Genomic DNA, 25,641 nt, shown 5'->3' with positions numbered 1-25,641 from the left:
GGCGTGTGAGCGCCCCCTGGCGGCAGGCGCCAGGGATTCAAGTGGCCTCCGGCCCTGGTCAGCGTCTCGTAGGACGACTCAGCCTGGCCGAGTGGTGGTGGTGGTGGGGGGTGGGGGGGAGTGGCCAGCCCACCTGAAGCTTGAGGCGGTGGCTCTCAATGGGGATGACCTTCAGGATGGGCAGGTCCACCACCAGCACCTTGGGCTGGCTCCTGACCAGGCAGCCTCTCTCCAGGTCCCAGCCAGCGCCCTCCAGGTACAGACCTGAGACGAAGCAGCCTGCAGGCGCCAGGGGGTGACCACCTCACACAGTGGCCTCGGCCAGGCGGTGGACGCCCCACTCAGCCCACACCTGCATCCGAGGGTCCCACCTGCACCCCCCGCCTTCCCTGGGGCATCCTCCCCCAGCACAAGGCTTAGACCATGGCAAAGCCCGCAAACCCCCCTCCCCCCGCTGCTAAGGACAAAGACATGGATTCAGAGCCCCCAGATCCTGGGATCCACAGGGGGGGCGGGGGAGACAATCAGGTGGAGGAGAATGGGGTCAGGCTCTTCGGAGGGCCCAGCCCCTGGACACCTCGCTGACTTTTGCTCTCCCCCCAGCATCCCCCCCCCCCCCGAACTCCTCAGAGCCACAGACGCCCACAGGGAAACTTTGAAGCCCAGGCCCCTCTCTGCAGAGCGGCAAGGCCAAGCCTGCAAGGGGCTGCGAGGGATATGAGGGGGTTGCCACCCAGGCCCTGCTCTCTGGCTTCTTGGGGTCTTGGAACTGTCTCGCCTCACCCACACGCTTATTCCTCACAGGAGGAGCCGGGTCTCTGCAGTAGCTGGGGGCGAGGGTCCCACTTTTGAGGCATCCTACCTTGTCCTGCACGTTCCATCACCTCATCCGCGTCCTGGAACTTGGTCACCTGCGTGAAGAGGGTGGAGCGGTCCAGCGGCCAGCCGTTGCGCCGGCAGGTGGCCTGCACCAGGGCCGTGAGGTAGGACTCGGGAATGTGCAGGCCAGACAGCCACATGACATTGGGCTCGCCGTCCCCAACCTGTGGGAGAAGACACAGCTGCTGGGGTCATGAGCCGCCCGGTGAGGGGGTCCAGTGAGAGCACAAAGCCCAGAAAAGTCACCCATGAGAGTCTGACCACGTACAAGCACACCTCTCTGATGGGAAACACTACAAAATTGAGAAAATGGGGAGAATGGCCATGCCACCACAGGGCCGCCATGACTGGCCGCAAGAGCTCTCTAAAAAGACCCATTTTAGGGGCCACAGCAATAGTACAGAGGATACTTGCCTTGCATGCGTCCATCCCTGGTTCAATCCCCGGCACCCCATATGGTCCCCTGGGCTCTGCCAGGAGTGATCTCTGAGCACCACCAGGCATGGCCCCCAAAATAAAATTAAACAATAAAACCAACAAAATTTAAAACAAAAAAAAAAACAAGTTTTTTATGAAAAACGTATTAAGGGCCCAGGGAGATAGAGATCACAGGCGAGGGGTCACTCCTGAATACCGCCAAGTCTGGGCCCAAACTAAGACGATTCATGTTCAAAGATGGAGAACTCGGTAAAAACAAATCCATCGTGTCAAGCAAAACGGAGAGGAAGCCCAGTGGACTCACTCCCCTGTGGTACAGAGACAAAAGGAGGCTACAGGCTGGAACGGTGACAACGGGACCCAGTGGTGGGGCTGGGAGAGGCAGCGACATGGAGGCGGGGAGGGCGCGGGGCCGGGACTTCAGACCCAAGCATCTGACTCCACGCTGACCGCGTGGGCAAAGAACAGGGCTGGGAAGGGAGCACCCGGGGAGAACAGATGGGCCCAGGGTGAGTGCAGGTGCAGCCGCTGATGACCGCTGGGGAAGCAGGTGCATACGTGGGGCTGGGCTGTCCTTACGCCACGCTCCAGGGCGGGCACCTGCTCTGAAAGGCCTTGGGAGGGGCCCAGGGATGCTGAACGAAGCTCCGGTCAGGGGTGAAGGTGGGGACACTGGACCGGGTGGGTAAGGGACAGGGGCGGGAGCCAGTGCAGGGAGGGTAGGCCACGGCCTCACCCAGGCTGTGTACTGGCTGAAGCGCCGCAGGAAGTAGACCATCCAGTTGCCCAGGGACTTGAGGGTGGCAGGGGCCAGCTTCCTCCAGATGCTCGGGATGCTGCCGATGAAGAGCGACCTGGCCACGTCATCAAGCTCACTGCTCATGCCGACTTCTCCTGCCAAGGCCTGTGGGGCCAGCAGAGAGCCACGAGGGGTGTCGAGGCGAGGCGCGGAGGGCGGGGGTGGGGAGGCCATGCCAGCTCGCGGCCACTGCTCACCCTCTGGAGCTCGGTCAGCGACCTGGACATGCGGAGCAGCAGCTTGTTGAAGCGCTCGAGCTCCTGCAGCAGCACCACCGACGTGGGCGAGACAACCACGCCCAGGTGCTTCCGGACCTGGTCCAGGTCGAAAGGCGTGGGCAGCTTGTTCTTGATGTCCTTGGCCACCTGGCCGATGTGGTCGTCGCGGCTAATGCCGCTACTGGATTCCCCTGAAACGGGACCCCCTCAGTGTGCATGGCCCCTGGCCCGCCCCACAGGCCCTACGGGTGCCCCCCAACCTGTCTGGGGCTGCAGGTTCAGCAGGTGGCGCCACATGTCCCGAGCTGCCTGCGTGTAGTAGCCAATCTCCGCGTTGGAGTGCAGCCCCAGCACCTCAGGCGTGTTGGCGAGCGGGAGGGCCTCGATGGCTTCTGAGGGTGGAGGGCAGAGGTCATGTCCTCGCGCCTGTCCCCACCCCTCGTCTCCAGGCCCTCAGCCTCCCACAAGTCCCACATATTCAAAAGACAATTGTGTCCCTTTGCCCAACCTGGTGACGTCCCCCCGGGGGGTGTGGGCAGGCACCTGGTTGGAAGGACCGGATGCAGGGTCATTCCAGGGCAGGACCCCCACAGTGACCCCAAAGCCCGAAGGCAACAAAGATCCCATCAGACCTCCTGAAAGACCACACCTGGGGCTGGAGAGATAGCATAGCGGGTAGAGCATTTGCCTTGCACGCGGCCGACCCAGGTTCGATTCCCAGCATCCCATATGATCCCCTGAGCACCGCCAGGAGTAACTCCTGAGTGCAGAGCCAGGAGAAACCCCTGTGCATCGCCGGTGTGACCCAAAAAGCAAAAAAAAAATGACCATACCTGCCAGCCAAGGGTCATTGTGCATGTTTTCATACACACACAGGCACAGGCATAAGCACACGCATGCACACAGACCCGCATGCAAACATACCTGCCCACACAAACACATGGACATGTGTGCAAACACATGCAAACACATACACATGGACATGCATACAAATATACACATACACAAACACATGCACACGTGCACAGGGACACGCGTGCAAGCACACACAAACATACACATGTGCATATGGACACACATGCAAACACATGCACACACGTGCAAGCACACATGCACATGTACAAATACACATGTGCAAACACATGCACATATGCACACATGTGCATAAACACACTCATACACCCACATCCACACTCACACACACACCTAGCAGGGGGTCAGAGTAGCCCCTCCATGGCTGAGAATGTGTGAGGGTCCCTAGGGCAGACTGAAAACACTTGTGTCTGAGAAATCTCACCGACAAACTTGTCTTTGACGTCACCCACGGGGATCTTGTAGTCCACGTCCTTGTTGCGGAAGAAGTGGAAGGGCTGGAAGGTGTCAAAGATGAAGTCACCCAGGTACTCGTCCATGTAGATGGTCAGGATGCGGCGGTCAAAGCTGTCGATGGCCCGGCCTCCGTACATGACCTGGTGAGGCCGGGAGTGTGGGTGGCTGGGACACCCGGGGTCCCTGAGCCCTGGACAGCCCCCAGCAGCCCAGTCACTGGGCAGCTGTGCTGGCCTCTGACCTGCTGGGGCTGTGCTGAAAAGTGATGCCCTGATGAGGGCTGGGAGACTGGCTGCGGTTTGCAAAGGCCCAGAAACAGACACGGCCAGCAACAGCCTGGAAAACCCTGGGCCTGGTCTCTGGTTCCCCCATACCTGGTCCCCAGCAGGCCCCTCTCGCCCGGCCCAGGGAAGCGTCCCAGTCCTAGGAGCCAAGACACAATTGCTGGCCCCAGACGCCAGGGCAAGGTGCCTGCCAACGGCACACGGCCTGCAGGTCTGGGTCACAACTGGGAACCCCACCTCACACACAGGAAGCAGTCAGGGGCGCTGAGAATCCCAGGGCACCAAGGGATGTGTGGGAGCCAGGAGCAGACGGGGAGCAGGCTGCCCCCACCCGTGTCTACCTCTCCTATCAGGTACTTGAGGCTGCCCCAGGGGATGCGTGGGTCGTGCTGCAGGAAGGCCTTGGTCAGGTACGTGTTCAGAATCTCCATGCAGACCTGCAGACAGACCAGGAAGGGCACACTGAGGCCTGGACCCCAGAGCTTCCCCAAGACCCTCTGAACAGAGCACTGGAGGGCTGCTCTGGCTAACAGGGGTTGGGGTCCCCACCCTCGGGAAGGAAGGACGGGGGGGACGGGAGGAAGGATGGGGGTCCCCCTGGCTCCCTACTGGGAGGGGGGACGGAGGCACGCCCGCACCTGGAAGTCAGACTCGTTGAAGTCATAGCTCACATTCCAGCCGATCTTCCCGAACTTCCTTCGCTCCAGCACCACAGCGTGGAAGAAGGCCAGCACGTACACCAGGGGCTTGAAGGCTGGGTGCGGGCACTGCTCCAACGCCTCGTGGGAGATCTTGAAGTAAGTGGCTCTCATGTTGAGCTTCAGCCCGTTGGGGGGCTCCGTGACCACCTGTGGGGAGAGTGCCGGCGAGAATGGGGCATAGCAGGGCGGACGCGCCCTTCCTCCTCTCCCCTGGCCCACGGTGAGGGACCCTCAGAGGGCCGACGCGTGAGGCTCCCACTCCCGCTCCCGATGACCCGGCCAAGGTCTGGTCACAAACCTCAGGACCCTCAGAAGCGAGACATGAGTCACTGAGCTTCCATTCACCCGCCCCAGAGCGTTCCCAAGTTCTCCTGAGGGTCCGAGTGTGGCCCAGGGGTCCACCAACAGCACTGCATGGGCCCCCAAGCACCACTGGGTATGGCACAAAAAGCAGAAGGGAAAACAGATGATGAATGAATGGACGGGGCCTGTGAAACACTGGGAACTTCTGCACACGAGCGCTGCTATGCGTGTGTGGGGAAGGATCCCCTAAAATAAAGGGGTGTGATTGAACGGGGGCTGCAGCCAGCGGGGACGCGTGAGGGGCGCGCACAGGCCGGGGCACAGCCAGGCCCTGGAAGCAGAGAGGCAGCGGGGGGCACGGCCCAGCCCTGGCAGCCACCCGGGCAGCAGACGGAGTGGGCGACCTTCAGGGCCTTCTGCAGGATGCCGATGGGGAAGCCCTTGGTGGGGTCAGTGGTCAGCCACAGGCGGAAGTCGGGGTGCGGCTTGGTGATCCTCTCCAGGGACTTCTCCAGGTCTTTGAGCCACTTGGCCAGCAGGTGGCAGTTCTGCAGCATCAGCCACTGCCCGCGGGCAACCGCTGTCTCCAGCAGCTGCAGCGCCACCTGTGGGAGGGGACGTGAAGGGTGTGGCGGGCCGCACCTGGGAACTGCCCGACACTGCACACCACAGGGGCCCTGGAAGGGGGAGGGGCCAAGGGTGTCCTCACTAGTGCCCCTCCCTCAGCGGTTCCCACGCAGTCATGCCCAGGCGCGACTCAGGGACCGCCTGCCAGCTCCCTGGGAGAAAGGAGAACCGCTTCCTTCCCACAAGGGCAGGAACTCCGGTGCCCCAGTGACAAGGAGTGGGGGTGGGGGGGTGGGGGGAGGTTCCCACACTGACCAGCCAGGTCGGGGGCGGCATGGGCCTCACCTCCCGGCACTGTCCTGGCCACTGTGCGCTCAGCCTCTCCACCCCCAGCCCCAGCGAGTCCCGAGGGCCCAGGAGGAGGGTGAGAGGCCCATAAACAGGGAGGGGGGGGGCGGGGAGGGTGCAGCACGGCAGCACCACTCAGGGTTCAGGCTCTGGTGCTGCTGGTGCTCTGGGGGCCAGGTGCTCACCTCGCCTCACCCCTCCCCAGCGCCCCTCACCCTCTCCTGGCCTTGGCCCATGGCCAGGAACTTGAGGCGGTTTCCCCCGAAGCCGCTTCTTTCGGCCAGCTTCATGAGGTCGCTGGCAGGCTCCGAACCAGGGCTCAGGATGAACACGATGGGGGAGTTGGGGGTGCTTTGCTCCAGGATGGCGTCGAAGCTGATCATGGGGGGCTGCACGTACCTGTTGGGGAGACGCACCCAGGCAGGCGCTGCTGGAGCCTCCCAGGCCCGACCCTCCCAGCACCTCCCAGCTGCTGCCCTGCCCCGACCAGGCTGTGTCCAGGAGCCTGAGTGCCCAGACCTCCCGTGTCCTTCCAGAACCTAGCGCTGGCTGGACCCGGTCTGTGCTGAGCAGGGTCCCGCCACGGGCCCACTGATAGCTCCACAAATGCCGACACCAAGGGCGGGGGGGGGGTCTCAGCAGGACCCGGACGCGGAGCGCCTCTGGGGAGCTGCCCGCATGGCCTTGAGCTGGACCAGGACCGCCCCCACCTATCCCTGCCCCACCTGCTGCCCCACACTGGCCTGAGCCACACCCAGAGGGCCCGTGTGCACGGTCACCACAATTCACAAACCAACGTGCTGAACGAGCATCTGCAGCCCCTGAAGAGCGCGCTGGTATACCCACACAAACAAATACACACACACTCACACACACTGACATGCCTGTACACCATCACACACACACACACATCCGTATACCGTCACACACTCACACGCACTCACACACCACCCCAAACCCCCACCCTCGTGCGCACACCCCCCGGCACTCACTTCTCCCCCATGGTGGCGGTCACATAGTCGGTCACCGCCCGGTACACGCGGTCCACACGGAAGCAGCGCAGGATGAGCAGCTTCTGGAAGGGGGAGATGCGCGTGTCGTAGTCCATGGGGAACGGGAATTGCTCGAGTGAGTCCAGGTCGTACCACTGCGGGGAGCAGAGGGTGGCATCTCTCAGGAAGGGCCCCAAGGCCACCACCCAGGGCTTCGGTTACCGGTGCAGGATCCTCGGGAACGTGTCTATCCCGGCACTCCGCACCCCCAATGTGACTCCAGGACGGTGGCCAAGCCCTCCAATGTCATCCGGGGTGTGCCCAGGCAGACCCTCCATCAGTTATTTCTAGAAGGGGAATGGACCAGCCGACATGGGCCCTAGCAGGCAGAGACAGCAGCTGGCCCATCCCGGGACAGGCATTGGCTCTGTCTCAGGGGTCCCTGGATGCCCTGGCTGAGGAGAAGGGGCAGACACTCGCCTCCTGCCAGACAGACAGGTTCTTCTCGATGTCATTGGGGAGGTCCCCGAAGCTGTCTGCAAACAGCTGTGACAGCAGCATGATGTCCTCCCAGCCCTGGTCAGACAGCCACGGGCACGGCTTCTTCCGCTGGCTCTTCTCCAGGGAGATGTTTCCTGGGGCGGAGGGCGGCGGGTGAGCAGGATGGCAGGGCAGCCATCGCCCCCCCTCCAGCAGGCACTGTTCCCCAAGACCGGCCCTGGCGCCCCGCCTCAAGGAAGACGCTGTGCGCCGGCACCTTTCAGGAAGAAGTCCAGCTCCTCCTGGGGGATCTGCCCCTCTGCCTGCTCAATCTTGATGGTCATGTTGAAGGAGAAGAGCAGCTTGTGCCTCTCAAACAGCCCTGCAGAGAGACGCCGGCCAGAGACGGGCTCACGCTGCAACCGGGGCCTTCATGCTCCCAAACCCTTGCTGCCAGAGTGCGGCCAGTGGGGGACGCTGACCCGGGGCAGCTGAGGGGCCTTGGCCATGCAGTGGGCGGTGGTGCTGGGGCTGTGCGGCCACGTTAGCCCAAGCCTAGCGTGGCAGGCCAGAGCAGGGTCTGGGCGTGAGCTGCCGCCCGGCCGGTGGGTCCAAGGCAGCCCATCTGAACCGTGATAGCATCCAGGAAAGCTCCCAGTGGTGACGCAGAGGCCACGACAGACAGAAGGGACCGAGCAACACTGGTCCCCGCAGGAATGACTGAGCAAGGCAGCCTCAGAACTCTGCACCAGAGGACACTGTCCTTGCAACAAGGACATGAAGGTTTTCTCTGCGGAATTTCAAAAGATTCAATTGTTCAGCCAAAGCATAACACTATACAGCACTGTCCTCCCGTTGTTCATCGATTTGCTCAAGCGGAAACCAGTAACATCTCCATTGTGAGACTTCTTGTTACTGTTTTTGGCATATCGAATACGTCCCGGGGAGCTTGCCAGGCTCTGCCGTGCGGGTGGGATACTCTCGGTAGCTTGCCAGGCTCTCCGAGAGAGACAGAGAAATCGAACCCGGGTCAGACACGTGCAAGGCCTACCTGCTGTGCTATCACTCCAGCCCCATTCGCCAAAGGATCAGAACAAATCAACCAAAGGATCGGGAGATAAAGCGGTGAAAATCCTGCCCACCTCACCCCCCGATGAACAGGGAACAAAGATACAAAGGTGGGAGAGAAGAGAAGTGCGTCAGACCAAAGGTCCAATGTCCACCTAACGGGAACGCTTGGAGACACGGGGGGAGAATCACAGCAGGGCCCAGGACACGAGCTCTCGACTGGATAAAAGGAGGCCTGACAGGCCCAAGTAATCACGAAATGTCAAGATTCCTAAAGACAAAACCTTCAAGAGGAGAGAAATGATCAGCATGGCATGAGGCTCGACGGCGAGAGCAACAGCTTCGGAGGACCCCTGGGCTAAACAGTTTCCAAAACTAGACCCATCCGCGACATAGAAAGCTGGAAAGGAGGATCAAGATCACCCCAGCTATCCACGGTCTCGGGAACGTTTCCCACAATGCCTTTCCCCGCAGGACACTGCTTGGGGATGCTCTGCCAGAACGAGGAGTAAGAGCTCCTCTTGGGAGACAGGAGACCCAGGACAGACCCCAGGGAACTCTTGACTGCTGCCGGAATTCCCCGGACATAGCTTGACTTTGGAACCCGGTAAACTGTCTTAATTCAAAAAGACTTGAATCCCTAAAAACCAGAAAACAGAGTTGGATGACAGGACAGCGGGGAGGGCATCTGCCTTAAATGCGGCTGACTCAGGTTTGAACGGTATCCCATAGGATTCCCTGAGCACCACCAGGAGGGATTCCTGAGTATAGAGTCAGGAGTCACTCCTGAGCATCATCGGGTGTGACCCCAAAAAAGACCAAAAAAAATCCCTAAAAATCAGAAAGCAGAAAAATAAGCTTCCAGGGTCAGAGGAACAGCACAACAGGGCGGGAATCTGCCTTGCATGTTGCTAACCCAGGTTCGATCCCGGGCACCCCGTGTGACCCCCTGAGCCCACCATGAGTGATTCCTGAAGGCAGAGCCAAGAGTAACCTCGAAGTACTGCCAGGTGTGTCCCCGAAACAAACAACTGTGCCTGGATTGGAATCCTCTGGTGCACAGACAGACACATGTCATTCTGCTGACCTCCAAGTCCAGGGACAGGCCAGGCACCAGCAAGGACGAGACGCCGCTGCTCTCGGGGTCAGGCTGTCAGTGTCCACTGGGCCACCCTAGAGACTGCGTCCCTGCTCCATGGGAGTGAGCCAAGGTGCATCTGAGTGTCTGGATATAATGAGAGCTAAATCCTGCAGTTCTAAATTAGGATCTGAATAATCACTCACTAGTGCAGTTAACTGTGTTACTTTCAGCAAAACAAACTTTCCTGTATTTTTGCCTTTCAAGAGAGCACAAAGCAAAAACACTTTGTTTTTGAAACAACTGGCTAAAAATATTATCATTGCCCCATTGAAAATGTCGTTCAAGGAGTGTGAACCCCTTCACAGACAGTCTGCCAGCAGCGTCCACTGCAGGCCAAGGTTTCAGAGTGAGGTTTTACACAAGGAGCATTTATCTATAAAAGTTCCAAGTGAAAAATGCTTTATATATATTTAGCAAGCAAAATACTTAAACATGCTGTAGAGTGAAACATTTTTTGAAGAAAAATAATCAAACTGGTAAGATGGGAAGGGCGTTTAGAGACTTGTTTCCTGAACCCCACCCCCAAAGGCAGTATTATTTTGAGATATACGTTAAGAAAAAGGAGAATATCAAACCAATGATGGTCATGGTCTTGCAGCACATGGTCAGGCCACAAATGCAGACAGCCAATCTGCAAAGGAGGGGTGGGAAGAACCGTGGACAGGAGAAGGACGCAAAGGCAAACCCGGGTCCTGGAGAGATGCAGAGACCACGGCAGGGACCACATGGTTCTAGAGAGACACAGAAACTACAGCAGGGACCACGTGGTACTGGAGAGATTCAGGGACCACGTGGTTCTAGAGAGAGACACTGAGACCACGGCAGGGACCACATGGTTCTGTTGGCTGAAATGTGGGGGCAAACAGAAACTTTCTTGCAGGGAGAATTTTACAAGAAACGGCCTGGTCTGAGGGCCACACCTGGAGATTGGGACTCGGTGACTCCCAGTTCAGTGCTCGGGGACTCACTTGTGACAGCGTCAGAGGGGTGGGGGCCTCTTGCACCCATAGCCTGGCTTGGCCCTGGGCTGCTCCCCTGCCCGGAGCTGCCATGTCTTAAAGCAGGAAGTGAGGTGAGCACAGGGCAGTGAGCCCACGGCCAGAGGCTGCTCACAGACTCCCAGGGCCAGTAGCCAAGCCCCGGGCACAGGCCTCACCTGTGCAACCATAATTGTAGATGTTGAAGGTCAGCGTGTCCATGATGTTCTTCAGGCGCTTCTGCAGGATGGAGTCGGGCAGGGACTTCTTGAGTGACAGGCTGAACACGTCGAGGAAGGCGGCAAGGGAGTACTGGTACATGGAGTTGGCCAGCGCCATCTCCGACAGCACGAAGAACAGGATGGCCCCGCGCCTGGCCGCTGGCCTGTAGCCGTCCCGCAGCCGGTCGATGTCCACGGCCGTCTTCTCGGCCAGCTTGAGCTTCTCTGAGACCTAGAGCCGAGGAGCAGGTGGCGGCGGGAGTGACCGGGCGGCCCGGAGGGAAGGCGGCGGCAGGCACCTCGGGGGCCCCTCTTGAGAACCAGACTCGCCAAACGCCTGCCTTCGCGTGACCCGCCCTGACCTCACGTGGAGGCTCATGCCAGCCCCCCCACTCCCTGCGGGGGGTGCACGGCTCTCCTTGGCCCGGGGTGGGCTTCGGCGGGTGACCTGGAATGGGCCCAGCTCCAGGTTCCCACTAGCCCTTTTGGATCCAGAACCTGGGGGGAGGGCGCACGGCTCTGGGGGACGCCGGGGGCAGGGGCTGGTTGACCCCAAGGGCGCGCTCGGAGCCTGCCCCCACCCAGGCCTCGCACCTCAGTGGCCTTGGACTTGGTCTCCTCCAGCGTGTGCACCAGCTCCACATTGTCCAGCATGTTCCCCGTGGATGTGGCCAGCTCGCGCAGCAGCGAATCCTCCAGGTCCTTCAGCAGGTTCTTGTTCTCGAACGTCTCCTGGATGAGGTGCTCCCGCTGCTCCTCCAGCTCCCGCCTCTCGAAGGCCACCAGCACGCTCAGCAGCTGGTCCTCCAGGCCCTTCAGTGTCACTGCGGGGGTGGGGGCTCACTGCTGCATCCCCATACCCTGGCCCCAGTGTCCAAGAACACAGTGGTGCCAAGAGACAAAAACGATCCAGACCCCCACCCCGCTGAGTGTGTGCATCCACACACACAGAGACACACAGACACATACAGACACACAGACACAAGAGACAGACACACGGAGACACAGACACAGACACACACAGAGACACAGACACACAAAGAGATACGGACAGACACGGACACAGACGGAAACAGACACAGACACACAGAGACACACACAGACACACATACAGACACACAGAGACACACACAGATACACAGACACACACACACACGCACACACCCTGATCACCCTGCAGTGAACCCCAACCAAGCCAAGGCCAGGGTGAGTGTCGGCTGCACAGAAGCAGCTCCAGCCCTGGGCCCCGGGATTCTCCTAGACACACCCCAGGTGCAGAATGAGCCTGGCTGGCCTCACCCGTGTAGTTGATGACCATGGCCTTCCCGAACACGGACGGCGAGTACTTGGGGTTGGCCAGCTTGGTGTTGAGGTAAAGCCTGAAGTTGGGGTCATAGTCCACCTCCTTGTCCCCAAGGATGATGAACTGGCGCCCCTGGGACACCTTGATGTTCTTCTCCAGGACATTGTCGATGACAGGGTCGATGTATTCGTCCACGTCGTGGAACAGGAAGGGGGTCCCGTACTTGATGGCCATCTCCAGCTGCTTCAGGAAGTCGGGGTCATTGAAGGACGCCACCTGCGGAGGGATGCAGGGACGCGTATTGGGGGCTGTGTGCTGGGGGCCGTCCTCTGTCCTTCCATCAGCCCCCAGATGCTGTGCTGAGCCCTCAGGCGAGTGTTCTCCTTCCTCCTGGGGGCGGGGGGGGGGGCAGAATGTCACTGAGGAGCCCTGCTATGGCCACTCACTGGTTCTTGTGTCCCCGATTCCACACCTGCAAGCCTCGGCCCCAGGTCACCCCATTGCCCCCCCCACACCCTCCTCTCTGCAGCTCTGCCTCTCCTGGAGCTAGAACTTCCGTCTTTGACAGGTTGGGGTGCACCAAGATAGCCTGAGCCCCGAGACCAATGTCCTGAGGTACAAAGGGGCCTGCACAGATGGGCAGGAGAAGCCCCTCTCGCCACCAGTTCCTGTTGTGCAGCCCAGAGGCATGCCTGACATTGGAGGGCAGGAATGGCGCAGGATGGCGGGCGGGGGAGGGGGGGCAGGGGAGTGGCAGGCTGGACAGAGGGAGGGCGCTGCTTAGCCGTGAAGAGGCAGGAGCACACAGCAGGGAGGGTGACGCCCAGCTAGGGGCCAGTTTCTAACTTCCTGCATGGACACATGAGCAACGTGTGTGTGTGTGAGGGTGCGTGCATATCTGCATATGTGTGTATGTGCGTTTGTGTATGTGTGTGTGTGTGCATACCTCACACATGTATATGGGTGTGCTCGTACACATGTGTGCATGCATACATGTGTGTGCATACCTGTATGCGTGTACGTGGGCATGCATGTATTTGTGTGTGTGTGCGCGCGCACATGTGTGTGGCAGGAAGATAAGCCAATGCCACAAGTAGGGGTGGGTGGTAGAGTGTCATGGAAGAGGGGTAAGAGAAAGGGCTGAAACCCGCAGCCCCTCTGAGAGGCAATAAAGCCCAATTGTGGTAAATGTTTCACGGCCCCTCACAAACCACAGGGACTGAGAAACACGACAGCGAGGACCTTCACGTGGCCAACCAGGTTTGACCCCCCTGTCCCTCCCAATGGCCCCCCAGGCCCACCAGGAGTGATTCCTGAGCAACACCGGGCACAGCCCACTGAACAGAAAACACTCTTGGAGCCCCAAGCCACACACCACAGGTGTCGACATGCCACTGCCAGAGATACAAGTGGTGGACATGGGGTGGAGAGCCTCAGAGAGTGGGGCTGGGAATACAGAGGTGAGTGGAGGGGGAGCTGAGGCCACAGCTCTGCCTGTGGATGCAGCGGGCAGTGCTCAGCCTGAGGTCCTGGCCCTGCTGGATGCAAGAAACACAGGGTCCTGGGGAGGTGGGGCCGCAGGTGAGTGGGCAGGGTGGAGGCAGGGGGGAGGGCAGGCGGGTGGCAGGGGTGCAGCTGTACTCGCAGGTTGTTCCTCTCTTCTTTCCTCTTGATCCAGTTGAGTGCCTGCTGCTGGGGGTCGATGCAGAGGGGAAAGCGGCTGGCGCGGGTGGTCAGGATGCCGTTCTGCACCGAAAGCTCGTCAGGGGGCAGCCCCTGCGAGCCCCACCTGCGGGACAGGCAGCCCTGGAGACGGCGTCCCTGCGCGCGGCCCCTCCCTGGCTGCCCGGCCCGCGGCGCACCTGCTAATCTCCACTTCGTCCGTGAGCAGGCTCTCCAGGCGGAAGGGCTGGCTCAGCGGGATCTGTCGCAGCACCAGGTCATCCTGCCAGGCCTCCTGCACCATGGCGTGGCGGAACTCCCAGGTGAAGGCGCCCTCGTAACTCAGGAAGGCGGCGCACAGCAGGCAGTCACCCAGCAGCCGCACGCGCCGGTGCATGAGCTCCGCCAGCTCCTTCAGCCACCTGTGGGGGTGCTCGAGGTGACTCCCGGCTGGGTGCTCAGGGCACCCTATGGGGCCTACAGACAAGCGCTCTCCCTGTTGTCCTGTCTCTCTCGTCTGAAATCCTTCCTTTTTTTCTTTTTTTTTTTTTGTCTTTTTGCATCACACCTGGCAATGCTCAGGGGTTACTCCTGGGTCTGCACTCAGGAATTACTACTGGCAGTGCTCAGGGGACCCTATGGGATGCTGGGAATTGAACCTGGGTCGGCCACGTGCAAGGCAAACGCCCTCCCCACTGTGCTATTGCAAACCCTTTGCTTCTGAGCATTGCTCGTCTTCAATAGCTGCAGACTCACTGTGCGCCCGCCCCAGCATCTGAGGCATGGTCAGAGCACAGGGCCAGCAGAACCCGCACCCGGCAGGGGGCTGGACAAAGGTGCGCTGGGGGTTCACGCAGGAGCGGCTGGTCTCACCCCACTGTCTCCAGACCCCTGACCACATCTTGAGCACAGCCCGGGGGAGTCAGAGCACTCCACAATGACCCTAGGAAGCAGGGTTGTTGGAGTTTGCTTCGTCCGGTTCTAGAACGTGGGACACTGTTCCCCATCCCTGGTGGTCCCTGCTCCATGGTGGCAGGTGCCCCTGAGTGTTCCCTGTGCCCCCTAGGGGCTAACTTGGCACTGCCAGCCCCACACCCCCACTGCAGGACCGACCCAGCCATGCGGCAGGGGTGCTGGTGCCTCGGCATGCCTGAGGCTGGGGGGGCCACCTTCACCCCATCTGTGCCCCGGAGCCTCCAGCCCTGTGACCCCTAGAAAAGAATGGAGCAGACAAGGCAGTCGCCGCTCCTCAGCTCCCAGCCTGGCACCCCTCACCGGACGTTCTCCGAGCCCAGCCCTGAGATGAGCTTGTCGGCAGCGATGAGCCGGCGCTCCATGATCTCCGCCTCCTCCTGCAGCTTCTGCTTCTCCAGGATGGCCGCCTCGTACTTGGCACCCAGCGCGGCCAACTCCTCGTGGATGGCCGCCAGCTCATTCTGGATCTTCTCCAGCTCGCGCTTTGTCAGGAAGAAGTTGCGTTCCAGCCGGGCCACCTGAGGGGAGGGAGGAAGCAGGGGGAGGGTCGGGCTGGGGGGTCGCACCCTGCATTGCGACCCCTAAGCCTGTGTCTTCCTCGTGCCTGCACACAAGCACCCCGGCCCTTGAGCCTCTCCCGGCCTGAACCAAAAGGCAAAAGCAGAAGAGTGGGCCGTGTTGGGACCCCGATTCTTGGACTGCAGGTCCCACCACACAGGGGGCTGCGTGATCTTCTGACCCCATCAGAGACCTGGGTTGCATGCAGGTTTCTTGGACAAGAAGGGGCAGGGGTGGGGAGCGCGTGGCAGGGCCCTTGACCCTCCCAGCTGCCACTTACAGGGAGGGTTGGAGTCTGGGAACCACAGCCAGGTGGCCCCCAGGACCTGCCCCGGGCTGAGGGCCCGCCCAGCGCTCAGACGATTCCCACCTCTTTCCCCCACTTTCTACTCAGCCACCCGGGGCCCTGCAGCCCCCGACTCCAGCCCTCTTTCCCATCCTGTCCACAGGAGCCACTCAGGTGACATGTCTGGGCATGGAGTCCTAACCCTGGGGGCGGGCAGAGTCTGACCTTGTCCCTCTTGGGCTTGATCTCCCGGAACACCTCACAGTAGCCCATGACGGCCTCCACGAACTTGAGCATGCCAAGGCCTGCCTTGCTCACAGCCTCCATCTCCTCGGCCGTGGTGTTCAGTGTCTTCAGGAGGCCTGAAGGCCAAAGGGACAAAGCTTCAGGGGAGCCAGGGGCCGTGGGGAGGGCCAGGGAGATAGCCCAAGGTCAGGGGGTACTGAAGGTTCCCGAGCATCACCAGGGACAGACTGGCAGCCCCCAGCACCAGCAAGGGAGACATGGCAATCTGCAGACCCCCACACTGAGCCACCAGCCTAGTTGGTCGAGATCCCCAGGAAGTCTCCCTCCAAAGGGATGTGAGGCCATGTAGGCCAGCGCGCCCCAGGCCCAGTCCCAACGGGGACCCACTGCCCCCAGGCCGGGGCTCGGTGGGGACTTTAACCCAAGCCCCGAGGGGCCTCTCAGCTTGCGCCTCCCTTTCCCCCGGAACCTTCTGGCAGGGGCTGAGGGGCTCCTGCATCTTATTCCGACTCAGTTCCAAGCGACCAGAGAGCAACGGCCCAGTTCTGAGCAAAGGGTCACCTGGTGGCCTGCGCTGAGTCTGACCCTGTGCTGTCACAGAAGCTACGCTGGGGTTCAGGGGTACCTGGGAGAGCAAGCCGGGCCCTGCACCATCGGTCAGAAGTGCCTTGGCATCGCCCATCCACACCACCGTCCCAGCACACCCACAGCCCCCACAGGGCTGCAGAGCCAGCCTGGGCCCCATGCTCACTCCGGATGTTCTTCACTTGGCTCTGGGTGATGGCATCAAAGTCCATCTCCATCAGAGAGCGCAGGAAGTTGGGGTCGGACATCATGCCCTTGGCGGTCTTCCAGTTGAGCTCCCGGTAGCCCTTGATGATGAGGATACACTCGCACACGGTCTGCACCTGTCTCGGGGGTTTGGCGAAGGACCTGGGGATACACGTCCACGTGAGACAGCAGGTGTGGGGCCCTGGGGATGCAGGAGCAGATGACACCGGCCGAGGGCGTGAGGCACAGCAGAAGTGGGTGTGGAGCGGGGGAGCACCCTCTGCTGCAGCCCCTGAATCTGGGTTCAGGACTGGGGCTGGCAGTCACCCTGGGCTGAGCCCTCAGACTCCAGAGCGCAGCCACTGCCGTGACTTGGCCCTGGGGTCACCCACCTGCTGTTTTCCTGCCCCTATTAGGACAGACCTGGGGGGTGTCACCTGCAGGAGCTACGGGAACAAGCCCCTGGCCCACCCCCCGCCCCTAGCCTGGCCGGTCCAGTCCCTGAAGAGTCAGTCTCCGACAGGCACAGGATGGGGGCCACTTTCCACCAAGGGTCCTGACCTGGCCAGCAGGGGCATGGACGCCGCCATGGCAGTGTGGGAGGTAAAATGTCACTGGGGGAGGGGACACCGTGGTGGTGTGGAGCCCCCAGGTGGCACCTGATCTCTGTCACATCCGACTTGTCCAGCTTCTGCAGCTCCAGCTTGGCGGCCTCGAGAACGGGCATGACCTCGGCCAGCGCTGTCTCGGCCTCTGCCTTCTCCACCGCGATGATCTTGTTCTGCTCCTCGATCTCGATGGCCTTCTCCTCGGCCAGCTTCTTCTTCTCCTCCGCTGCAGGGCGGGCGGGAGGGCAGGGCATGAGGGGGGCGCAGCCCTCGGGGTTGGTGCTGGCCCGGGGGCCCCCAGCTCCGGCCCCCCTGGCGTCCAGGCAGAGAGGCCCCCAGCTGTTGCCTCGGTCCCGCCCCGCGGTGCCCGCGCTTGCCGATGGCCGTGTTGATGGAGATCTCCTCCAGCAGGGTCTCACAGGCCGCCGACTTCTCGGCCAGCACAATCTTCTGCTCGGCCAGCTTCTGGTTCAGCTCATCCAGCTGCAGGGTGGCCTCCTTCAGCTTGTCCAGGCCCCCCTCCAGACGCTTGCACTGAGCTAAGGAGACAGACCCCAGCCCTGCCTCTCAGCTCCACAGAGGCGAGGGGGCCCGGCCTGCTCCATGGCCCAGCTTCCACAAGAGGGTCCCAAGCACCTCACAGCACCCGCCCCACCTGAGTTGGGTGCACCCGAAGACTCAGCCCAGCACCCACTGTGTCAGGGAGCATCACCAGGAGACTCAGCCCAGCACCTCCCCCACCCATGTTGGGGTGCATCACCTGAAGACTCGGCCCAGCACCCACCATGTCGGGGAGCATCACCAGAAGACTCAGCCCAGCACCCACCTCACCCGTGTCAGGGAGCATCATCCGAAGACTCAGCCTCCAGCCGGAGCAGCTGTACAGGCCTTTCACAATGTCCACCCAAATGTCGAGCTCTTATGCAGCCCCAACGCTGACAGGGCGTGGGCCGGATCCCCTGGACCATGCACCCCATCCCTTCCCGGCTCTGCACCCCGCCTGGGCCTACCGATGTTGAACTGGGTCTTCTCGTCCAGCAGCTTGGAGTACGTGTTGATGAAGTCCAGGTAGTTCTTGGGGGTCACGTAGTTGCTGCGCCTCAGCTTCTGCAGGAACTGTTTGCTGAAGTCGTCCACTGACTCATGGACCATCACCACGTGCTCCACCAGGCTCTCCAGATTGGCCCCGGGGATCATTGGGTTATCTCCTGGAGGGGGGGGTGGAGAAGCCGCAACTGAGGTCCGAGTGGGTGGCCCCCGGCCAGTCAGATGCAGACGGAGTTCATGCCCCTCGCATGCTGCTCAGGTGAGACCCCTCAGACTGTGCAGCAGGGCCAAACTCACAGCAGCCTGAGGCTGGGAAGGACCAGAGACACGGCCCAAGAGCGTTTTCATCAAGGAGGGAGACGAGCCCAGGGGCCCTGTGGCCAGTGTCTGGCTACCTCTGCAGTCCCAGAAGGCCAGTTCTCGCTCCTCCACATGGGAGAGCTTCCTGGAGAGAGCCGAGCGGTGCTGACCCAGCAAGGTCACTCACTGCGCGCCGCCCCCCCTCCCCCCTCCCCCCCCCTCCCCCCCCCCCCCCCCCCCCCCGCCACCGCCCCGTCCCCTCCAGGCTGCTGGAAGAACCAAGGGCTGCACTGTCCAAGCCCAATCCCCAGACTGAGCTCCCGGATGAGCTGGCTGGGAAACTGCTGCCTGGGCTTTTTGCCACCAGACTGTCTTCCCACTGTATGGTGGACCGGGCTAGACACTGGCCGCAGATCACAGCCCCGGACCAGTCCTGCAAATGGTCCCACAACTATCAGTGTATGGGCCCAGGCCCTGGCCAGTCTGCTCTCAGTGGGAGCCCCCAGCACAGTCCCCAGTCACATGTGGTGGTCAGTGAAAGGATGGCGTGTCCATGCCAACACAAAGAGGGTTGTGGTGCCCCTTGGGCCCGGGCACTTCTGCTCAGGGATGACCAAGCTGCACTCAGGCTACATCCACACCACCCCCTGCCTTCCTGGCTCAGGGCACACACACTCCCTGCCCCCTGCCTATGCTGGTGGCCTCTCTCCCCGGAGCTGAGGCCACATCCCTCCTGTCCTGCTCCTTAGGGGACAACCCACTGCCACCGAGGGACCGCGGAGCACCAGGAAAGTCCTTCTCTTTGCCCCCATCCTGGTCCCTAAAACTGGACTAAAGACTAAAGCAGTGGCTTCGACCTGCCCAGGGGACAAGTCACCTGCTCACTGACCACACACTGGCAAGGAGGATGTGTCACTGGTCACAACCCTGCCCAGGGCCCGTCCCCATCGCCCATCACACCCCTGCTGAGGCCCGTTCCCATCGCTCATCACAGTCCTGCCCAGGCCTGTCCCCATAATCTCCTAAAGACTTTCGGCCGCTTCCTTAAATGACAGGTTGAGAGTAAGACCCGCAACCTGGTGCCTGGAAGGTGAACGCGGAGGGGGAGCTGGTTCCGGTCGCCCCAGCCCTGTCGTGGGGGGCGGGGCGGCTTCCTCAGAAAGGCCCCACCCAGTTGCTCTTTAGCGCTGTGGGCCGCTCACAGCTGTGGCACTCGGCTTTGTGGAGGTGGACAAGGACAGCCATAGAAACCCCGTTCGCTGAGGAGTGACCAGGCCTAAGAGAAGGCAACTGGCCAAGGGGCAGCGGGCGCAGTGTCAGGACCCGACACCGTGGTGGTCAGGCCACACCCGTTTACCGGCTATGTGTCGAGTCCTTATCCCCCTGTCCTGTGGCCCCCGAGAGCCCTGAAGGCTAAAACAACGTGAACCCACACATGCTATGGCAGGCCTGGCCAGCAGGGCCTGTGAGGAAGGAACCACGGGCCAGATTCAAAGCTGGACAAACAACGCAGCCCCCACGGGGCCGCCACTCACCGAGAAAGGACTTGGCCACTGCGTGCAGGGCTTGCGTGGGCCATGGCATGAACCAGTCAATGCCCGTGTTGTTCACCAGGCCTGGAAGAGAGGTGAGATGTTGGCCAGGCCACGACCTCACACACACAAGGATGTCGGTCCTATCCTCAGGGCCGAATACAACACCCCTGCCCTGATATGCAGCCAAGCACATCGACAGCACTGACAAAGGTCCTTCAGGGCAGAGGACTAAACCACCCCCACTCGGGACTCTCTGCTCCTTCCCAGCACGCTTGTAGTCATGAAGCGTTTGGGGGCCCTGCCCCGCCTTGCCCTCAGGGCCTGCTGGTGACTGCAGGGTCTCACGGGCTCACAGCTCACTGCAGGGCCTCCTGCAACAGGGGCCCAGTTCTGTGCCCTACACCTTTTTTCCCTCCACCCATCCCGTCCCTCCACCCGTTCTGCTTCTCCCAGTCACTGGCACAGCCCAGGATGTGGACACTCCTGGTGCCTCCTCCTTGCTGTGGGCAGTGCCCAGGCTAACCTGGGAAATTTCGGCAGCGGGTTCTCAGGGTGTCCCCAACTGGGGACATGCCGAGGACCATGTGCAGATTGTTGGCGCTCTTGTTCACGAAGTACTGCCACACCGACTCCTTGGCTAGGCCCGTGCCCTGCTTCATGGCCTCCTGCCCAATCTGGCTGAGGATGGCCTCCTTCTCCTCTTCCGCAAACAGCGCGGGCACGATTCCTGGGAACCAAAGCCCGTGTGTATGTGTATGTGTGTGTGTGTGTATGTGTGTGTGTGTGTGTGCGCGCGTGTGTGTGTGCGTGTGTGTGCACCTGTATGTGCCTGCACTCTGAGGGTTTGCGCAGCCCCTGGGTCCCGCTCTCACTACCAGCCAGAGACCCAGTGACCCGGGAGGAAATGGCCTCATTCTCCTGGGGCCCTGGTGCTCCTCCTGACCTCAACGCTCTTTCAATGATACCTGAGTCTGTGCTCAAGCCCGGGATCCTGTGAGGCTTCAGCCCCACATGCATCCCCTCAGTCAGACCCCTCGGGACTCTGCAGCATCTCCCCTGACGCGTGGTGAGAAGCATGGCTTCAGGCTCATCAGACACTGGAGACTGACAAGGGGGGGGCAATGACCCCCAGATCCCCACCCCCGTCCCAAGCCGCACCTGAGGTCAGCATGTTGTTGATGAGTTCCAGGAAGCCCTCCTCCGCCACGTGGCCGTCAGTGAACAGGAAGATCATGGACTTGTTCTCGATCCCGAGCTTTGTGTACAGGCTCTTGAGATCCTCCCGGAAGTTGTTCTCCGAGTAGCCTCGACTCAGAAGAATCTCAAACACCTGCAGAGAGGGCAAGCGCCCAAGTGGCAGCAGCCCCGGCCCACAGTGTCAGGTCCATTGGAGCTGGCTGGACACTCCGATCAGCAGCCACACAGTGCTCCGGGGACAAGGAGGAAGGAAGGGAGTGTGGACAAGACAGAGAGACACAACCCAGGGAGGGTGAGGACACACTGGTGTCCAGGATGGGCCAGCAGGAGAGACAGTGGGAAGAGGCCACCCCGGAACATCAGTGCAGGGCACAGGGCGAGGAAGCCCAAGGACCTGATGTTCAGACTCAACCAAGCCACAGATAAGCTCCCAGATCTCAGCCCCACCTTACGGTCAGATCAGACCGACCAAGCATATGTTGACATGCGGGGGGGGGGGGGGGGGGGCGAAAGAAACAAAACCAATTCTCAGGGTCAGAGACAGTCCAGTAAGGAGCACACTGGCCTTGCTTACTCCTGACCCAGGTTCGATCCCCGGCACCCCACAAGGTGCCATAGTCCCACCAGAGTGATCCCAGAGCACAGAACCAGGAGTCATCCCTGAGCACTGTCCGGTTTGGCCCAAAAATGAATCTCGACTCGATGAAAACACAGAAGCCACAGAGTGATATTCCACTCTCATGTTTGCACCCAAGACCCACTGTGGGCCTTGGGCTGCAGGAGCCTTAACGCTGGGTGGCGGGGCCCACTGACCTCGCAGCCGGCGGTGAAGGCGGCCAGCCGGGCCAGGGACTGCTTGCCAGAGCCACCGACGCCCACCAGCAGGGCATGGCCGCGGTACATGCGGATGATGCGGTGCACGCGGGTCAGATGCTCCAGCGCGTCGTCAAAGAGGACCAGGTTCATCTTGGTGTTGCTCTCATTATACTCCTCGAGGAGCTCCTGGTCAAAGCAAGAAAGGCTCCTAGATGATGTCGGATTGTTTCGGACAAGGTCTCCCCTGCCGTCCCCCAGAGACGGAGAACAGAGAACTTTTCAAGAAGCCATACTCTCTGAAAGGACTAAGGTGGACGTGACCTGGGTTTGCCCTCCCCGTCAACATTCCCATCTGCCGAGGCCAGGGAGAGCGTGCAGCCAGAAAGGCGCTGGTCCTGCATGCGGATGACCCAACTGTAATCCCCAGCAGCACACGAGAGCCCCAGCAGGAAGAATCCCTGAGCACAGAGCCAGGAGTGAGCCCTGAGCACAGCCGGGTATAGCCCCCAATAAAACCAAAGCAATGTTCATTAGCTGGTTTGCGACTGACAACAGGAAACAGGTTTCAAGTCTCCACTGGAGAATAATTTGGGCAACATACCAGAACCCAGGGTCCCTTATATGGGCTGGATGGGGTCAAGGCCGGGCCCTGGGGTCTGTGTATCTGACAAGCTCCTGGCAGGACTCAGGGGCTCCCAAAGCCAGACACCTAGTCTAAGAAGTCTAACACCCGCCCCAGCTCCCAGCCCTGCCCTTTCCCGCGTGCCGGACCACAGGCACCTCGAACAAGGCCTTGGCGGCCTCGTAGTCCTGGATATCTTCATAGACACGCGTTTCCTCTTCATTCAGAGCCATCCGGAAGTCCCCAAACAAGATGGGGTCCCTCATCGCCACCTCCTCATCGTCTGGAAAATACTTCACGACTAATTGCTGGATGAGGTCTTGTACCTGGCAAAGACAGACCACGGAGGACCCAAAGTCACCAACATGGACACGCATGACGGGGGAGTAAGGTGTCCCAGTCGCCATAGTGTAACCCCTCTGCCCGTCTCGTCCATTCCTCTGCAGTTGGGAGCAGGGCGGGCTGCTGTGGTTTTCACTCCCGCGCTTTCCACCCCAAGCACGATGTTGAGGGGAGACCTGAGCACCAGTTGCCGTGACTCAACATACTGACCAACTGCTTGTCTGTTGCGTTGATCAGGCGGTCATGGAAGACGCGCAGACACTCATTCCTCCACACGCGCACCATCTGCGTCACCGTATGGAACCTGCGGGATGGCGGGTGGGGTCAGAACCAGCATACTCCTGGCAGGGCTGGCTGTGAGGCCAGGGATGGCCCATCCTTGTCCTCCTGCCCTGCACCCTCCTGTTCAGGGTGTTTGACAGAGGACGCGTTTCATGCGTGACCGACCCTAAAGTCCTCCCCAGGGTGGAATGTCCTCTCTGACAAACACAGCGACGGGACAGACAGCCACTGCCGCACTCTGGGGTGAGACCAGCATCAGGGCCCCGGTGGAAACTCTTCTTAAGAACCAGTCCCGTCTACAGACATAGAAAGACTGCATTCATCTGGGGAACATAAAGTAACAAAATAGGAGACTAACACCCAAGAATAGCCAAGATAAGTACCAGGATGTTTACTCCATGGCTTGGAGGCCAGCCGCACACTCTAGAGGAAAAGGCAGCTCAGATAGAGAAGGGAGCACCAAATAAAGGGTGTTGGGAAGATCCGCCCAAGATGGGAGATGCGTGCCGAAAGTAGACTATAGACCAAACATGATTGCCACTCAATTCCTTTTTTTTGCAAACCACAGCACCCAAAAGGAGAGAGAGAACAAAAGGGAATGCCCTGCCACATAGGCAGGGTGGGATGGGGGGATGGGGGGGTGGGAGGGATACTGGGACGAGTGGTGGTGGAGAATGGGCACTGGTGGAGGGATGGGTACTCGAGCATTGTATAACTGAAACCCAAGCACAAAATTTGTAAGTCTACAGCTGTTCCTCATGGTGTTTCACTAATAACAAACAAACAAACAAACAAAAAACTAGTCCCGCCTGGACCCAGGTCTGGCACTTTCTCCAGCTTTGTACCGAGTCCTGACTGGCCCCACATCCCTGATCATGGCACCCCACACCCCTGCGTCCCCCTCCTCTTTCTTGGCAGGAGTCACCCCTGGCAGTGTTCAGGGCCAGCAATCACACCTGAGCCACTGCTTGACCCTTGGAACCGTCTTCCTGGACCTTTCCCCAAGGGCCACTCCACCAGAGAGCCTGTGAGGACAGGCGGACAGTCCTTTACATGCTGTTTCAGTGTGTGGATTCAGAACGTGGGTCCCAGCACTGCACAGCCACAAGAGGGGATTCAGCGTGAATGCTGGCAGTGGCTTTACTATGACGTGGCAGGCGGGGGCTGAGCCAGGCTGGGCAGTGCTTAGGGGCTACTCATGGCTCCGTGCTCATAGGTCACCTCTGGTGATGCTCAGGGGACCTTAGGGGCTGCCGGGCATCAAACTGGGGTCGGCCAATGCCGGTCAAGACCTTAAGCCTGTTCTCTCTCTCCGACCACCTCAGTCTGATCTCAACAGGACCAGCTCAAGTGTAAGCCTTAGGCCCTTCCTGTCGCCCGTGCGGATGGCTCCCCTAGACACACAAGGCCAGCGACCGGAAGCAGGAAACAAGTCCTGTGCCTGAGCCTAAGGCTCCCTGGATGAAACTCTGACCGGCTGTGAGGAGAAAGGACAGCTGAGGGGTGCCCAGCTGCCCACAGGCCCACACCCTGCCCCAGCCTCTCAGGCCTCCGCCAGGCTGGGCCCTTCCTTCCAGCAGGGAAGGGGCTGGGCCATGAAACCGAATGCGCCAGGGTCTCTGCCTTCCAGCATGACGAGCCGCACTCACCGCTGGGGGTTGGTGAGGACGAGGCCGTTAAAGACGCGCGAGAGGTCTCGGAGGTTGAAGATGTAGTGGAACTTGGACGGGGTGGGGGGCAGGTCCTGGACGACACTGCGGTACAGGTCCAGCGTGCAGCACGTCAGCAAGTTGGTCATGGCCACGATGCTGACGTGGAAGTCCTGAGGGGGGAGGGACACAAGTTGGCGCCCTCTGTGGCACATGGAGTGGGGAGCCAGAGCCCACGCCAAGGAAAGGGCCGGCATAGGAAACCCCATGGAAGCAGCTGCACATGAGCAGCCGGGGTGGCAACACAGTGACTGGGCATGCGGAGAATATTCCGGAAACAGACAGTGGTCAGAGCTGCCCAGGGGTGCAGACAGCACCGTAACCGAACTGGACACGTGGTAAAGTTAGACTCAGCTGAACTACGGCACCATTTTGGGGCAAGGTGGACCCTGAGGAGGCCCACACTCTGTGTCCACTCCTGGTGCATCACTCGAAGCTTGCTCCTGGTAGCGCTCTGGGGCCCACGCGGTGCCAGGGACCAAGCTTGGGCCTCCCACACAGCATGCGTGTGCCCCAGACCTCTACGCCACTTCCCCGGTCCCTGGTCACAGTCTGAGAGAGGGAAAATGGGGAAGGCCAGAGGCGCCCACACTGTCCCTGCACTGGCCCCCAGCTACGCCTTAACCCGCAAGGGAGC

At 60.7% G+C, this 25,641-nt stretch overlaps 1 protein-coding gene across 1 annotated transcript in view; it reads right to left on the bottom strand.

Moving 5' to 3' along the window:
• Nucleotides 1-25,641, bottom strand: part of DNAH10 (dynein axonemal heavy chain 10) — a 78,969-nt gene that overhangs the window by 159 nt on the left and 53,169 nt on the right. Inside the window, exons 48-78 of the mRNA XM_056131426.1 lie at nucleotides 24,945-25,117; nucleotides 23,224-23,317; nucleotides 22,830-22,997; nucleotides 22,047-22,235; nucleotides 21,195-21,366; nucleotides 20,560-20,763; nucleotides 20,037-20,117; nucleotides 18,165-18,362; nucleotides 17,532-17,693; nucleotides 17,206-17,380; nucleotides 16,527-16,708; nucleotides 15,755-15,891; nucleotides 14,986-15,203; nucleotides 13,911-14,132; nucleotides 13,690-13,837; nucleotides 12,045-12,324; nucleotides 11,340-11,569; nucleotides 10,704-10,977; nucleotides 7,616-7,720; nucleotides 7,339-7,493; nucleotides 6,859-7,013; nucleotides 6,082-6,265; nucleotides 5,356-5,556; nucleotides 4,586-4,795; nucleotides 4,289-4,384; nucleotides 3,632-3,803; nucleotides 2,595-2,726; nucleotides 2,314-2,525; nucleotides 2,054-2,221; nucleotides 863-1,043; nucleotides 134-279 (exon numbers count right to left, since the gene is read on the bottom strand). Of these exons, the coding sequence (XP_055987401.1) occupies nucleotides 134-279; nucleotides 863-1,043; nucleotides 2,054-2,221; nucleotides 2,314-2,525; nucleotides 2,595-2,726; nucleotides 3,632-3,803; nucleotides 4,289-4,384; nucleotides 4,586-4,795; nucleotides 5,356-5,556; nucleotides 6,082-6,265; nucleotides 6,859-7,013; nucleotides 7,339-7,493; nucleotides 7,616-7,720; nucleotides 10,704-10,977; nucleotides 11,340-11,569; nucleotides 12,045-12,324; nucleotides 13,690-13,837; nucleotides 13,911-14,132; nucleotides 14,986-15,203; nucleotides 15,755-15,891; nucleotides 16,527-16,708; nucleotides 17,206-17,380; nucleotides 17,532-17,693; nucleotides 18,165-18,362; nucleotides 20,037-20,117; nucleotides 20,560-20,763; nucleotides 21,195-21,366; nucleotides 22,047-22,235; nucleotides 22,830-22,997; nucleotides 23,224-23,317; nucleotides 24,945-25,117 (5,424 nt within the window). The remainder of the gene's footprint in view (nucleotides 1-133; nucleotides 280-862; nucleotides 1,044-2,053; nucleotides 2,222-2,313; nucleotides 2,526-2,594; nucleotides 2,727-3,631; nucleotides 3,804-4,288; nucleotides 4,385-4,585; nucleotides 4,796-5,355; nucleotides 5,557-6,081; nucleotides 6,266-6,858; nucleotides 7,014-7,338; nucleotides 7,494-7,615; nucleotides 7,721-10,703; nucleotides 10,978-11,339; nucleotides 11,570-12,044; nucleotides 12,325-13,689; nucleotides 13,838-13,910; nucleotides 14,133-14,985; nucleotides 15,204-15,754; nucleotides 15,892-16,526; nucleotides 16,709-17,205; nucleotides 17,381-17,531; nucleotides 17,694-18,164; nucleotides 18,363-20,036; nucleotides 20,118-20,559; nucleotides 20,764-21,194; nucleotides 21,367-22,046; nucleotides 22,236-22,829; nucleotides 22,998-23,223; nucleotides 23,318-24,944; nucleotides 25,118-25,641) is intronic.

Source organism: Sorex fumeus, unplaced genomic scaffold (assembly GCF_029834395.1).
Source record: "Sorex fumeus unplaced genomic scaffold, SorFum_2.1 ptg000087l, whole genome shotgun sequence".
NCBI classification, from domain to species: Eukaryota; Metazoa; Chordata; class Mammalia; order Eulipotyphla; family Soricidae; genus Sorex; species Sorex fumeus.
The sequence above is the reverse complement of the archived record's forward strand: the minus strand, read 5'-3'. Positions and strand labels throughout refer to the sequence as shown.